At 36.6% G+C, this 16,144-nt stretch overlaps 2 protein-coding genes and 1 pseudogene across 3 annotated transcripts in view; 1 reads left to right on the top strand and 2 right to left on the bottom strand.

Moving 5' to 3' along the window:
• Positions 1 to 557: 557 nt before the first annotated feature.
• LOC122094309 lies at positions 558 to 3,949 on the bottom strand (annotated as a pseudogene).
• A 736-nt stretch (positions 3,950 to 4,685) lies between these two features.
• On the bottom strand, positions 4,686 to 9,239 carry LOC122083002. The gene is made up of 4 exons (XM_042650722.1): positions 9,109 to 9,239; positions 7,360 to 8,669; positions 6,145 to 7,162; positions 4,686 to 5,236 (listed from the first exon to the last, which is right to left on the bottom strand). Exons 2-4 carry the CDS (start codon positions 8,665 to 8,667, stop codon positions 5,004 to 5,006), a joined length of 2,559 nt encoding a protein of 852 aa, XP_042506656.1. The 5' UTR covers positions 8,668 to 8,669; positions 9,109 to 9,239; the 3' UTR covers positions 4,686 to 5,003.
• A 6,135-nt stretch (positions 9,240 to 15,374) lies between these two features.
• The window catches only part of LOC122075587 (nicotinamide adenine dinucleotide transporter 1, chloroplastic-like), a 10,694-nt gene continuing 9,924 nt past the window's right edge, over positions 15,375 to 16,144 (top strand). For both annotated transcript variants that reach the window (XM_042640699.1, XM_042640778.1), the window contains exons 1-2: positions 15,375 to 15,840; positions 15,970 to 16,065. In XM_042640699.1, the coding sequence (XP_042496633.1) occupies positions 15,771 to 15,840; positions 15,970 to 16,065 (166 nt within the window). In that variant the 5' untranslated portion in view covers positions 15,375 to 15,770. The remainder of the gene's footprint in view (positions 15,841 to 15,969; positions 16,066 to 16,144) is intronic.

A 16,144-nucleotide genomic window follows, 5' to 3' on the forward strand; every position in this document is an offset into this window, starting at 1 on the left:
GTTTATAAATGTCCGAACTACTCCATTATTTTGGGAGTCCCATTCGAGCATGAGAAACCCATGAATGAAGAAATTCTCTATTTTATCGTGGGTGATGGAAAACTTTGATCCATAAAATAACAAACACCAATGAACGTGAGGGGAGGGTTGTTCTAATTTTTTGGTAGAGATAGGGGGGGCTACCTTTCTTTGGGAAACATTTTGGTTGGATATCTTTTCAAAACCATCCTTGGAATTGCTTTACAAATTTCTAAACCATCTTTTCAATAAGAACAAACTGCTTCAGATCATCAACCCCTTCCCACCACATTACAAGTATTCATGATGAGGGGCATTCTACAGAATTCAAATTTGATGAGTGCACAACTTTAGATGAAATTATAACTAAAAATAGCTATGGATGATGATTGATGGGACTTTGTCATTGCAACCACATCAGTACCGATGTCCCTGTAGTTTATAAACAGTAAGGAAGTTGCAACTTGAAAGCATTGTTAACTTCTAGCAATCAATATGAATTACAGTCCTAGGGATCACAAAGATGAAAACAGAATAGGTACAGCAACATAAACGGTTTAAGAGATTAGATAGTTCCCAATAAATCAAATTGTTTTATATAGTTTACAAGTGGGTCAAACTAATAACCACAGAGTATCCATACAATGTTGACACAATGCTTATTAATCATCTAAAGAGGAGAAACTGACCAAAATTTTTGACACTTACTGGGAGACTATGGACGAAGTTTCCTCACCATCCACCTCTTTCTTAATTTGACATCTAGGGCCAAAAATGTCTTGGCCTTTTTTTCATCTTCCAAAAAATCACAAGCATCCAATAAGAGTTCTTCATCCAAGTCTGGCACAGCCTGAACTGCTTCAATGACATTCTCTATTGAAACAGAGTTGCAGTTATTGTTCTCTGTCCTTATCTACCAACGACGTAACTGCAGTTGCCATCTCACGAAGAGCTTCCACCATACCCTCACAATTGCTCCTTCGCACTTTTTTAGAATGTTGTGAGGTTGATGATGCTCCAAAACTACATCTGTTCCTTTGGTCGGATGCATCTATATCCCCACACAAATGGGAAGATAAATCCTGCAAATTGTCAACTAGATCTCTCAATGCAACAGATAGAGCTGGAGACTGAAGATTTCTAGACTCTTTGCTAATCTCCATTTTAGGGATTCTACCCATGTCATTACCAGAATAGTTGTTTCCTCCATAAACAGTTAAATCTCTACACATCATGCACAGATCGTTATAGTAGGCACAGGTCGAGTCATATATTGTCGTACATAAGGGTGTGCCGGCATGTGTCATATAGGTTTTCTGTAAAAGCAATGTTCCATGTAGATTAAAAAGAATTGAATGAATAAGAAATACACCTTGATATAATCCTGCCAAACAAAGTCATCAGCTGTCACCATTTTCTTGTTTCATCCCAGACAAAACCATTATGATCAAGGAGACTCCTTAAAACAGTGTATTGCCTCCTCAATGATTTGTATCGGTTTTTCAGGACCTCAATGTCATATTTAAAGCCAAACTTTGCGTCAAAGTTTGCAATCATATCCACCCATGCGTGTTTGCGGAACAGACCATCAATCTGGTTTCCTTTACGTACTTGGTCCAACATAAGGTCAATGAGATAACGGTCCATTGGTGGTTGCCAATAAGTCCTTGAACGATTACTAACAGTGGGGTCTGAAAAATCTGGTACAGGCTGAAGTGCTTCAACCACGTTTTCTGTTGAGACACAGTTGATGTTCTGTTCCTTCTCATTTGCAACAGATGTAGTTGCAGTAGTGATCTCCGGGATATCATTAATAGTGTCCTTGCAGGTGCTTCTTCGCCAGGTGATTGATGACATTGAAATGGGATCCTTGTTCTTTTGATCAGTTATATCTGTATTCCCACCGATTTGTGACAATTCCAGCAGATTGTCAACCAGGTCATCACATTCAATAGGAGAAGCCAGAGAATTTAAGGATGAAAACAGTGCCATACTATAGTGATTTGTGTGTGCTGTATAGTAAAACAACCACTGGGGGAACAGAAGGAACAGATAAACATTCTGATGATGATATAATCCTTGACAATAATAGCTCAACAAGGCAAGGGTTGAATGTGAGCTACTGGCAATCAACAATGTTATACAGAACTAAGAAGATTTGGACTAGCAAGCATTGCACCTTGATATAGTCATCCCAAACATGGTTATCAGCCATCACCATTTGCCTTGTTTCATCCCAGCTGAACCCAGTCTGCTCAAGAAGATTCCTTATAGTTCTATACAGATTCCTCAATGTTTTGTGCCGGTTCTTGAGTACATTCTTTTCATATTGAAATCTGAGTTTTGCGTTGAACAATGACCATCAATCCTATTCCCCATCTGGACTTGCTCTAGCATAAGATCAATGTAGTAATGGTCCATTTCTGGTGTCCAGTTAGTTCTCAACCTTTCATTGCTGGGTTGGCCCCGGACGACCATTATTCAAAAACTGGAGAGGATAAAAATTAGTTAAAGTCATTATCCATTCTCGAAGCAAATTAGAGGTTAAGCAAAAGCTTTAACGAAATAAGCTCTAGTAGCCAATGCAAGTCAACTTCAAGTGTTCTCAGTCAGTACACAGGATTCTGTTAGTAACTTAATTAATGACGTTGTAGTGTAAATCATCACCACAAGTGTCTTACTTCAAGCTCATTTGGCAGCAAGGCTTATGCACCACTAGTATCTGCAATGGCCTGCCTCATCTCATTTCCATGTTTTTAAATCCACATAACAAATCAATCATAAGTTGCTTTGAGATTTCAGACACATTCACTCTTACCATTTCAAGCATGTAAGTTAACATAGTCTCAATTCTAAAACGTCCAAAAGAAAAGCATAAACTGCTCCTCAGGTGGCCTTGTTAGATTGATAAAATGTTTTTAACTTTGAATTATTACCATAAATTATCAAAGAGTGGTACAACTGTCCACCCCCCCCCCAAAAAAAAAATAAAAAATAAAAAATAAAAATAAAGGTTGCAAATTTATTATTATTTTACTTATTTTATTTTTTGAGAAAGAAGGTTGCAAATTCACTAAACAGGGAACCCCACATACCCAAAAAAAAAAAACCATTCTTTTAAGGCCAAAGCCTTCAATCTGTTCAACAGACGAAGGACTGATGCTTGGGACACGAAGAACCGAGACAGGGTTTTCATTTTGTTGGCTCAAGATAGGCAACCCAGAGAACAAACCAAACATTTAAGCCTTTGGTTCTTCGAAGGTAAGAGAATGAATAGAAATAGAACGTACCTTCGCGTTTGGGAGGATTGATGGCGACGACCCAGATAAGCGTAACATAAGAGGAGATTGAGAAGCTTCTGGTAAAGCAGAGGTAAGATGTAACTAGCTAAGGGACTAAGTGAGGATATGCTTTTCCCGAATAAGATTGTAAACTTCTTTGATTTATCCGCCCTTTTCTGAAATACTAAAGCCAAACAACTCCTACCCCAACCAGGGTTTTAGAAAAACTGAATCAGTGAATCGGCTTATTCAAAACAAAACAGCCGTTTTGAAACGGTCTCTATTGACAGAATGACAAAATTTCCAGGGCTCTGCCCGAACCTAGCCTATTATGAACCAATTTTGGTCGAATTCCCAAAAAACAATATAATATGCCCCTTAAACCATAATTCCTAACGATTGACTTACCCTGTTGCTTGCTTTCTTAATTTCATATTGATTCACTTCATTGAGGTCAACTCGTTGGAGAGATCATATGGAGCTTTTGTTATTTGCTAAGATGCAGCAGCTTATGTGGTGTTTGCAACTTTGGCAATCGGTAGTCCCTTAAATTCTCAAAGCTCTATTTTGCCTCTTCAACAAATACTTTTGGACTGAAGTTAGTTATGTAATCAAAGACCCGAAGGGATATTTTTCTCTTCACAAATTTTGAGTCTCACCCGATCTACCAAATGATAGATATTTGCGCAAGTTGTTTTCAAGATTTTTTCTCTTTTAATTTTCTTGTAAAACTAAGGAGACAAAAGTTCAGGTATGTAGATGAAATCAAACCAATGCATAGGGGCAAGTGGGTTTTCCCATGTCTTAAAATGCACGCCTGTTTGTACCGTAGGTTGGATTCAGCATGCCTTGTTGTCTCCAACATGGACCCGATGAAATTGAATTCTCCGTGAAGATGCAGGTACATTAACCTACGGCTAAATGATATGACCCATACACCTTGACTATAGCTTCGCAATGACAACCTTGATAGAATGTGTAGGATAGGTGCGAGGTGGTGACACACAATACTCAATCCTAAAAAGCCCCTAGTGATGGGCTTCCAAACCAATATATCCCACACAGACAGGGTTTTAGGAATCGACCTGGTCGATATTTGATGGATGATACAGTGCAAACAGAGGGTAAAATGGTCAAACTATGATATAATATCAGTACCTTCGAGGGCAAAAACATCTGATACCGACCAATACTGGCCGATCAGTATCAGTATCAATATCAGTCTTTGTGGGGGAGATATATGGTACTAATGAATATCCAATGGAACCAATCCAGGACTATTGCGAAATTATGGTACCTAGGCATTGCACAAACAGAGCCCATAAGTATTAGTCAAAACTCAAACCATCACTAGCTTGTGGAGAAACATGGAAGAGGCCGGACCTGTAAGAAACAAGATAAAGACATTGTTTTTACCGTATAATTTCTCTTCGAGTTTCTTTTGATTTATTAAAAAATGAGTAGGTTTCTCTGCTTCAACAGTTTTAAAAAAAAAAAAAATTGAGTTAGTAACTACTGAATACAATTTAAACTGATCAAATCCCAACCAAATGCCTGTGTGTTGAGACTCCCATGGCTCATCTCTATCTTTATGCCTCAAAATGGGGGGAAAATGAATAATGATAACAATAAACGAATGCAATCCCGGGCAGATCAGAACAAAACAGAGAGAAGTATTCTTGGCACAGATCACCAGTTGAAAGCTTAAGATTGCAACCTTGTGTTCATGATCCTCCTAACCACATCACTGACAAAGGAGTTGAAGCAAGCCGAACAACAATTCTCCATCTGATTCATTGGCTCACTTTGTCTCTCAACATGGGGACATCTAGATGGTGGTTGCACCGGGATAGCCATGCTCCTATTGTGATCAAGCCCACAAGCAGCTAAAATGGTGTGGGTAGAATTCCTGGCAATGTCCTTGAAAGCCCCACGATCTACATTAAAAAGGAAAAGGAAGAAACAGTTAGTTCTTTTCTGCAAAATCTCATACCAAACCCTGTTCACAACAATAGGCAGAAACCCATGTGGCCTGAGAGAGAAAACTGATGATCGGAATCTTTACACTACAGGAAATTCTGTCATCTTCCATCCTATATATGTTAACTGAACTTCATAGCCAATTGGCGCCTCTGAAAAAGACGGTCAAGCACATAATCCTAAATATGAAATGCACAAAGGGAGATCTACTATGACCGATGTAAGATGGATTTTATACATTTTCTAAAACAAGAAAATAAATCAAAATTTCAGTGTATGAACTGAAAATTTCAACAGTGAACCGAATGAAGATTTGAAAGAACTGAAAATTTTCATGTTACCCATTTCTTGACTGCAATTGTTTGCTTGTAGACACAGAATAAAAGTTCCATTCCATTTTCATGCTAACATAACAAAACTAATTAAAATCTACAGATTTCCCCAGATGATTGGGTTCAAAAATATTTTTACTCAAAAAAATGTGTTGTTAATACATTGAAGTGTAACCACATATGTATGATGTATGAATTCATTCCAATAAAAAAAACAGCAGTGTCTTTCAACTTTTTGGTGTAATAAAATAGGAATGCTCGTCTCCTCAAGCATCAGTTTGATAGCAAGTGGGCAACTCAAAATTTTAACAGCTCACAGATTACAATTACTTGAATTCCACGATTTTAGATTTCTATTCTGTGGCATACATAGCAAGCTCCAGAACCATGGATTGCAAGATCCCAGTACTGGAACCTCTAACGCACATTGATAGTGTGGTTCATAAGCCTGTTCTTATCCGTGCATATAACTAATTCCAGATCAAAATGAACATATGAAGTTGAAAACAACAATACCACAACTATACACATACCTATTTCTGTGTGTTGGGACAACCGCTTCAAATGGTGTCTCACAATAGTTTGTAATTGTTGTTTTGCCCCGTTCTGTTCCTCTGCAACTTTTGCTGTATGAAAATGAGCCTCATCGGGATATGTGACATGAGAAATATTAGCACCAGTGCACTGGTGAAGTTGCCAAAGACCTGATGCTGCATTGATTTCAGCATGCTCAGCACATAATGCTCCCCGAGCAGAACCACTTAAAGTGGCAGTATTAGGGCCTCCATTGGTATGTCTACTCGAATGCCTAAAACTTGCATCAAAGGCATCCTCCTCTTGCACTGCACAAGGATTGCTGTCCTTTGACATACACCCACCAACTGCAAAACATGACCTTGCACTTTCTGATATTGGTGCATTTTGGTGTGTTGTTTGATCAGTTTCACCACCTAGCCCAAGTTCAGAGTTGCCAAATTCACTTCCTAAATTAACATGTGAAGCCCCATCATCTCTGCTGGCCATTTCAGCTCCTTCATTCATCCTATTGCTAGAAAGAAGGTTGTGTATCCGAAGGCGTATTCGCCGTCTTCCTGACAGAGTTGATGCCCCTGCTCCAGTCCCTGGGGATGTAACCTGAAAATCTCCCCCTAAAGCATGTCTAGGAGATGGGACAACCCCAATTCCTGGGGAAACAGAAGAAGGACCTTGTGCAGACACTGAATTTCGGCAAGTCTCATTAGAAAATTCTACGTTGATTCCCCCAGTACAGAGTCCAGCGGATAAGTTTCCAGTTACAGTTGTCGAATTGCACACAGGATCTTGTACTAGTGAATTTGAAGACCCAGGATCAGCTGCCCTGCAACCTTCACAGTACCAATTACCTTCAGGTACTTCCCGTCCTAGACCAACACAATAGGTATGTGCAGGGGAATCACAGATATCACAAAGTAACATAAGATAATCGTCTCCACCTTGATGACATTCGATGCAAACAACATTTTCATATGGATCAAAATAACCTCTTATTTCTTCTTCAGTTGGCCGATAGACCTGCAAATAACATCCCCACATCAAATTGGAAAATACAAGATAACAGACTAAATTAAAAGAATAGAAGAGTATGGTATCACACAAGAGAGAGAGAGAGAGAGAGAGAGAGAGAGAGCATGGGCTTTAAACAGAAATTAACAAAAATTCTATTTTTGTGCACACAGGTAACTAAGTTTAAAGGGAAGAAAATAAGAAACCTGATCACGTTTCGCGACCCGTATGATCACACTCCTTAGATCAATTCCCAAGTTGGAACTTGCAGGTTTACTAATGGTGGTAAATCTCTGTTTGCACAGTGGGCAACGAGATTCCACCTTTGACCACTCTAATATGCAAGCGAAGCAAAAGTAATGATTGCAACAGTTTAATGTTCCCCGGATTGTCCCCTTTCCTTCTTCAGACAAGCAGATCCCACAGACTTGCTTCCCTACATCGATCCGTAAATCTTCGACCTTCACTTTCCCCTTTCGTCCGGGGCTTCTCTTTTGCTGATGGTTTGAAGTTTCATGAACATACGATTGCTTCGACAAAGATGAACTCCTCAAGCAAGTTGTCAAATTCCCACAAAATATGCTGGCTTCTTTCAATACCTCCCTCTCTTCCTCAGAGATGGTGTACTCATAATCCGAAGATCCAGAAGATACAACGTCCGAATCCGAATACCAAATGGCCGATCTCCTCTTTTTTCTCCCTGATTTCTTCTTAGTCTTTTCCTTGACCGTCCTATTGTTAGCTATGAAGTCATCATCAGAGTTAACTTTCCTCCTCAAAACTGGCTTCCTCTTGTTTCTCCTCCCCTTCTTCCTCAATGGCTTATTTGCAGCCTTCGATTTCCTTTTCGTTTTCTGGCCTTTCAGAGATACCCTTTTCCGCACTAAACGTTTTCTAGTGTTACTTTTTTCCCTGACCTGAAAATCCTCTTCATCATCCACAACATCAATCCCATCCGGAATGAACTCGGCATCGTCGTCGTCATCGTCATCGACGAGGTCATCATCATCATCATTTTCATCGTAATGGACTAACGCTCTGGTTCTCTTCGTCGAGCGTTTAATACAACCAGAAGAACTATTGTCTGGATTTAATCTAACAGCCCTCCTCCCCCTTCCATCTACACGATCGATCCCATCAGGCAAGAATTCCTCATCATCGTAGCCGTAGTCAACTTCATCATCTTCAGAAATTCTTCTTCTTTTGTGTGAACGTTTAACGCTAGGTTTCCTCTGACCTCGAAGAACCGACCGGGATTTCATTCCAGTAACCCTTTTCTCCTCCTCCTCCTCCTCCTCCTCCTCTTGACTCCCGCAACTCACAGCCTCAAAATCAAAAGTTTCCTCCGAATCTTCTCCAGCAAAGGAAGAAACGCAGTCGGAACTATAAGATGTATCGTTTCCTTCATCTTCTTCCAAGATAAAATCCTCATCTGAATCATCCGAACCCTTTTCTTTAGAACGAACCCTTCTCTTTCCACTCCGCCGAGGAACTAATTTTCCTCCCCTTCCCATCTCTGAATAAGAAAACACTAGGGATTAAATTCAATTACAGAAAACAAAATTCAAGATATTCTGTCATCTTCCCTTTGTTCCTGGACCATATCAATTAGGCGAAATAAGAAAAATCAAAATCTCAAAAATAAGAAGGAACAAGAATAAATAATGAATCTTTCCCTTCCACAATCCATACCCCTTGTCTGTTCTTACTTCTTAAGAAGAAAAAAAAAAAAAATTAAATTAAATTATTAGAAAAAAAAATGGAGTCTTTAAGATGGTGGAAGGGAAGAAGTTTTTCAGAAAAGATGTTGAAAACTTGAAATTTTAAAGGAAACTTGAAATTTTAATGTCAACCTGCTATCTTTTTTTTTTTTTTTTTTCAATTAAAAGTAATAATTATTGAGGGGATTGTTGAGTGTATTTGTATTGTGTTTCATATAATTGCAACAAACGTACCTGAGTGGCTGAGTCTCTCTGAGCTGATGAGAAACGAACCAAAACTACAGATGGAGGTGGGAACGGAGATGGATGTCGGCTTTATATGGTGGCCGCCGCCTCGCGGCTCGGTTCTTGTCTCTCTCTCTCTCTCTCTCTCTGGTTGTGTGCTTCCTTTTATATCCTCTCGTTGCCTCGTTGGTTCCTATTTGATATGGGTTCGAGTTTGGCCAGCCTAACCCGATTCTGCCCCGGAAAAAATAAGGCCTGCCAAGTCTGCGGGATGAATTTGGGTTTAGATTTTCCTCTCTGTACTTAAACCGGGCCAGACCTGGGCTGATGTCTTGTTCTTAACCCAGCCCTGTATGTGTAATTATATACCTTATAAGTACAATATGTATAAATCAAAATCAAAATCAAATAATTTTCATAGTCCCAAACTGAAAACAAACCAAATCATTTCGGTTTTTATCTACAGTATAGTAAGAGTTCATCTTCCTCGGTGCACCTTGACGGCTGGATGTGCTCCACACGGACAGTATTTGAATTTTCACACGTGACAGTAATGGGAATGTTGACATTTGACACCGACCAAGGACACACATGCCCGGACTGACCTCGGGCTTTCATATACCAACTCGATCTTGGATAGAGACAGTCTGGTCCGGGCCAGGTTTGAACCGAAATAGGGAATCTATGTTTTGATTAGGTACCGTTAATTTAATTGTTTTGTAAAGAAAGAGAGAATAATCACGGGATGTGATTCCCTTTTAACGAAAGCCAAGCAGTCGATTTGGCTGTCGGAATTAATTATTTTCTATAGGCTCTGAGCTGGTATCTGCTAGGTCCAATGGTCCTTACCACCACCGAAATAATAAGGACTTATTATACCTAATTTCCATATTGTTTTTTGGTTGAAGAAACCACCTACTCATCAGTATCTACCACATGGCAAGTTGGATGCAATCAAAATTTTTTGGATTGATAAATTATTATGTTTATTTTATCACATGTTAAGTTTCAGTCTAAATATAATTTTTCAAGAGGAAAAATTACCTTGTCAACTTTGTTTCTATAACTTAAATATAATTGGGTGTGAAAAGATCTTGTTGCCCTATATAAATTAGGTATTTTTATACTCAATTATATTTAGATGTGAGGAACAAGAATGGGCAAGCTCTCTTGCCCTTTTCCAAATTTTAAGTAAAATATTGAAGAGATCTAAGACTACCTAAAATGTGCATAGACCGTTGAGAGAGGGTTCATAAACATACATGAAAGGGTATGCCATTAAGGTATCAATCAGTTCAATTTAAGATGCAAAATGTACAACTGGAAAACTGAATATATTTAATAAATAAAAACCATAAAATCAAACTAGCTCGGCTTTGGTTCAATTTAGTTCTTATTCGTTTTTCATGTATTTGATCATTTCGGTTCTTATAAGGTTTTGATATTTTGATTCAGCTTATTTAGTTTTAATACATTTTTTTTTATTGGGTTCTATTTATTCGTTTATGCGTTCGTACTCAATTTAATTTGATCCTTTTTTTTTTATTTGGTCCAAATCAATGGTTTTTTACTTAATTTAAAAAAAAAAAAATTAAAACTAACATCAATCCTTTATTTTGTTCGATTTGATTTATTTTAAGAGATTGACTTCAGTTCTTACATTTTGTTTCAATTCTAAATTGACGCCCATATATACCATTACACGGGGGTGTACATGATTGAATTTCGGTATAAACTTTTATATGTAACCTATTTAGACCATCTTCTATACATCCACTTGTTGTATTTGCCACATCACCTTTTAAGTGACCAAACCCTTTAGCCAATAAGACTTTATAATTTTTACTAATTAAACACCGACTATCATAGATTTGTCCAAATGACAATTATATAAATGTATTTAGAATTTGTAAACTTCTTTTGATTCTTCATTGTCTTATTCTAAAAAATTATTTAAATCAATAATAAAAAAAAAATCCAAATAATTTAAAAGATTTTTATATAGTTTTCTATAAACTAAATCACCAGAATAGTTGCCTAGATTTAAGTGACCAAACCTTTTGCCAATAAGAGTTTATAAACTTTACTAACTAAATATTTACTATCATGGAATTGTCCAAATGACACTTATATAGATGTATTTAGAATTTGTAACCTTCTTTTGATTGTCCATTATCTTATTACCCAAAATTCCTTAAATTAAGAATAAAAAGAAAAATCAAATGATTTAAATGTGATATCTATTTTCTTAGGAATCCATCTTCTATTTATTTTTTTATTTTCAACTCAAATCTACCGTAATGCAGGGATTAGGGAAATTAATAGTGAATCTTTATATTTGGAAAGCCCAATTCATTCCTCGATTAAAAGCCATTCTTTAAATCACGTTGTCAATATAATTATTGTAATCCTGATTCTTTTTTTTTTGGTAGAAACATCTTCTACTTATATGTTCTATTAGTAAGAGGGCAAGAGAGAAACAAATTCCAATCAGATTTTATTTCGTTAGAATTAAAAACACAAGATGGCTTGTCCTTAGAAAGAAACACATCATTTGAAAGTTTTCAAAACAAACAAATGAAACTTTGGGGTGGATTTGTAATATCTGTAAAAAAAAAAATCCACACCAACTTATTGGGAAATGACTCAGCAGGAAGGTGGGTGAATTTTTTTCTTCCTGATTTCTTTATATTTGGAAACCCCTCATTCATTCCTCAATTAAAAGCCATTCTTTAAATCACATTATTCATATAATTATTGTAATCCTGATTCACCTTTTATTTATTATATATTCTATTAATAAGAGGGCAAGAGAGAAATAAATGCCAATCAGATGCTATTTCATTAGAATTAAAAACACAAATATAGCTCATATTGATAAAACAAGATAGCTTGTCTTTAGAAAGAAACCCAGCATTTAAAAGTTTTCAAAACAAACAAATGAAACTTTGGGGTGGATTTGTCATATCTGTAAAGAAAAATCCACACTAACTTACTGGGAAATGACTCAGCAGGAAGGTGGGTGACTTGAAGGAGAAAGTTAGCTTAGTTGTCAGGACTAGGCTACCAAACTTATAATTGGGGCAGATTCCAAAAATCCTAATCGGTTGTGAGAAAAAGGAATTTTTATGATTGAATCTGCAACCCTATTACAAATCCGTCCATTAAATGTCAAAAAGGAGGATTGGGGCACTAGTACACACAGAAAAATAAAGCATATGAGGGAAACAATGATCATTCCAAATGTTAATATATTGACCATTACCCAACTTTGAAGAAACTAATTTTCATAAGGTTTGTTTGTTTGAAGAAAAAATAATGGACTGAGAAAAAAAAGGTGAGTTAATTGTTTTTAATAAAAATTTCAAAAAATTCATTTGTTCATTTGGATGAGTTGGAAAAAGTAAGGCATCGTTTGACAATGTTTCGTTTTTGCATTTTTTACACTTTTTTATTATCAGAAACCGAAAAACAAGCTAAAAAGCAAAGTTGTTCCGTTTCACCCGTTTTTATAAATATAAATTAAAATTTATGCCTATTTATAAATTTACAAACGATTTTGATGAAACAATTCCGACTTGTTTCTTCATTTTTATAAACAAATTTGAGAAAAAAAAAAAAGTTGTTGTGCCCAATAGATCTCTCAATTATTTAAACCTAAAAAGAGGCAATCGGACACTCTCCATCTTGGGCATCCGATGATATTATTAAGTTTTTTAGTGACATTATGTCTGCAAACAATGTTTCGAGAAAAAGGTTTATCAATTATAAAAAAATCAAAATTTTTTTTTTTGAAAACGTGAAAAGTCGCTTATATTTTTTCTAGACACAGAAACAACAGAAAAGTTATCAAACAGGACCTAAGAAAACAACATGCAGGGAATTAAATGATTTTATCAAGTGATGTGCCAATTGATTTATTCAATTTCATCCTTCAACAAAGTTCTACTATTTTTGTGTTTTCGATAGGACTTTGCAAGGAAGGGAGAGATCATGATTATTTTATGGGAAAATTACATGATTACCCACTTTTGTGTTTCATTTTACAAAATTACATACAAACAGTTTTGATTAACAAAAATACCCAAAATTGGATTTGGGTTTACAAAATTATCCACCCAACGTTTTAGTTAACAAAAATACCTAAAATCAGGTTTGAATTTACAAAACTACCCAAAATAGTGAGCCTTCATCTTTCACATATAATTATGTTTTTTTTTTTATTACTGAAACTTTGAGTGGGTAGTTTTGTAAACCCAAACTCAATTTTAGGTATTTTTGTTAACTTAAATTTTAAGTGAGTAATTTTGTAAAGAAAAACCTAATTTTGGGTATTTTTGTTAACTGAAACTTTTGGTGGGTAATTTTGTGAAGGAAAACCCGTAAGTGGGTAATCAAGTAATTTTCTCTTATTTTATTATGAAATGTGAATGACATAAGGGAGTTTAATGACTTACCATCGATTATTTTTCTTTGTTGTTTTCACCATACTACAGGTGGATCCCACAATATATTCTTTATCATCGTTTTTTACATGTTGAATAAATTAGTCTTAGAGTTGGGATGATATGTTTGACATTATCCCACATCGACAAACCATTTTAAGTGTTAAATTAGGACCCAACAAATGGAAATTAGGAAAATACTTAGCATTTAAAACTCGACCCGACAAGGTTACTGGGTTGGTAAAAATTTCCCACCTAAATTTGAGAACCAACAAAATTTATGCTGACGAACGTTAGTCTAAAAAATAATAAGAACCAAAAAATTGGGGACAAAAATTCTCCAAAACCAAATATTGATATTATCTAATGGACTTTAGTACTTTTCCCAAAAATCCCTCATGAAAATCACGTTATTATTTAAAGCACACATGACGAATGATATCACCTTAGAAAAACTTGGCCCCAATCTAACGTATGAAAAATTTTTAAGGCAAATAAAACATCAAAACATTATGCAAGTTGGAATAGAACTATTTGGACTATGCACCTCCAAACTTCTTCAACTCATGACTTAATCTTCCTTTTCCTCTCTAATTATTTTATTTTGTAACAAGATAAAAAATTCTTTATATTGATGGATTGTAATACTTTCAGTTTCATTTGAACTCGTAACAAGTGTGTTTTAAATCAAGTTTCTTCTAATCCATTTGTCATTGTGTTTTTGACCAATAATCTCGTGAGGCTGATCAAACTTATATAGTAATCTTTTATATCTAATGGGTTAAATCCTTTCAATGGTAAAGGGGAAATTTTTATCTTTTTCTTTTTTTCGAGTAATTAAACGCCAAGAAAAGTTCAACTCATGACTTCTTAATTTTGAGGTATTTTTTTATTATTCTTGTTATTAACACTTTTATTCAGCTTTTTTATTTTTAAATATTCTTAAAGCAAGACAAATCTTGGATTTATTAAAAAAAAAGCCCAAAGAAGGGCACATGCAGAGATTCTCTCCACCAGGCGGTGGAAGAAGGAGTAGGCATGCGCCGTGTTTTTTGTTTTTGGTGAAAGAAAAATTTATTGAGAATGAAACTGGTTACATGCCGAGGTATCCGCTTCGCAGAGCTAGATAAGCAAAGGAGTGGAGTTAGGCCAAATTATCTTTAACCGGATAGACAAACCTTTCTTAGCCAAGGTATCAGTTATACTATTAACTGTCTGGAATATGATGAAATGAAACACCCATGAGAGGGGCACAAAGGAAAGATATATCCTCAATGATAGGCTTGATCTTTATAAGAGAATGGGTAGATGTATCCTTAAGGCACTGGATTACTTCCAAGTTGTCACACTCCACTATGAAATGGTAAACGCAATGAACATGTCAGTTGGATCGGATGCCGATCTGACGTTTATAATCTTGACATCATCTGATACGTTTCTATAAACAACCAAAAAAAAACAATGAAAAAGTGAAATTCTCAGAAAGCGCTAGCGTGTGACTTTTTTTCTGGGTTAAACGTATGACCTCACGGTGGGCCCTTCAAAAAAAGAAAAAATAGAAAAAAAAAACTATATATCTTTCTGGTTTTCTGGAACCATACGTTTCTCTTGGCAAGAATCAACGGAACACTGATTGGATACTCTGGAATCTGGCTAACCTAAGTCTTACGGTCTAGGATGGAGTAGAGTCCACTTTCTTAGTTAAACGTTCCTGATTGAATGAATTTTTGGAATCAACGGGTTAAGAGTTGGGTGACCCCATCAGAGGTAGACAGGAAGTTACATCGCGATGTATTAGATCATTCTCAACAATAGTAAATAAATAAGATAGAACGGAATTCAGGTCTCGAGGCCCTTATATTTTTGGTCGAAATCCCGAAGCCAATTTTGGGCGAGCGAACCCGTCAACTGAGACGAAGAGAGACGGTCAGAGACGGTCAGAAACGGCGACCTTTCTCCTCGTCTTCCCTTCCCCGCCTCTGCTATATAGATGATGAAATTTTAATGGCGATTTCTCTCTCCCCTTCGATCTTATCGAAACTCTAGTTTTCCTAAACTCTGCAACGAATTTCTCTCAAGTTTTCTCGGTTCCTTCTCAGAGGAATTCACTGGTATACCTTCTGGCCATGCGACGCTGGTTCTCTGAGATCTCCCTCTCGAGAGAGGAATCCCTAAATTTGACTCAACAAACTATAGCCTTTCAACGTCTGTGTTTTACTTTCAGCAATGACCGGAGACTCTCATGTTCCTAATACTAAGGGCCTACTCTGCAATGCTGGAGCCGGCGCCGCTGCTGGTGCGTTGAATTCTTTGGTATCTCGTTCCTGATTTGAATCCTTTATCACTTATAATTTATTGATATTTTGAAGAGATTGGCTTTGTTTATTATTCACTTATTCTTTATGTGGTTGGAATTACTTTGTAGGAGCAATAGCTGCCACATTTGTTTGCCCTTTGGATGTGATCAAGACAAGGTTTCAGGTTCATGGGCTGCCCAAGCTTGGAAATGGACACATTAAAGGTACATGCTATTACTTATCCTTTTCGCCTCCTCGAGGTGGGGTGTTTTTTTTTTTTTGGGGGGGGGGGGGGGGGGGGGG

Source organism: Macadamia integrifolia, chromosome 1 (assembly GCF_013358625.1).
Source record: "Macadamia integrifolia cultivar HAES 741 chromosome 1, SCU_Mint_v3, whole genome shotgun sequence".
Lineage (NCBI taxonomy): Eukaryota > Viridiplantae > Streptophyta > Magnoliopsida > Proteales > Proteaceae > Macadamia > Macadamia integrifolia.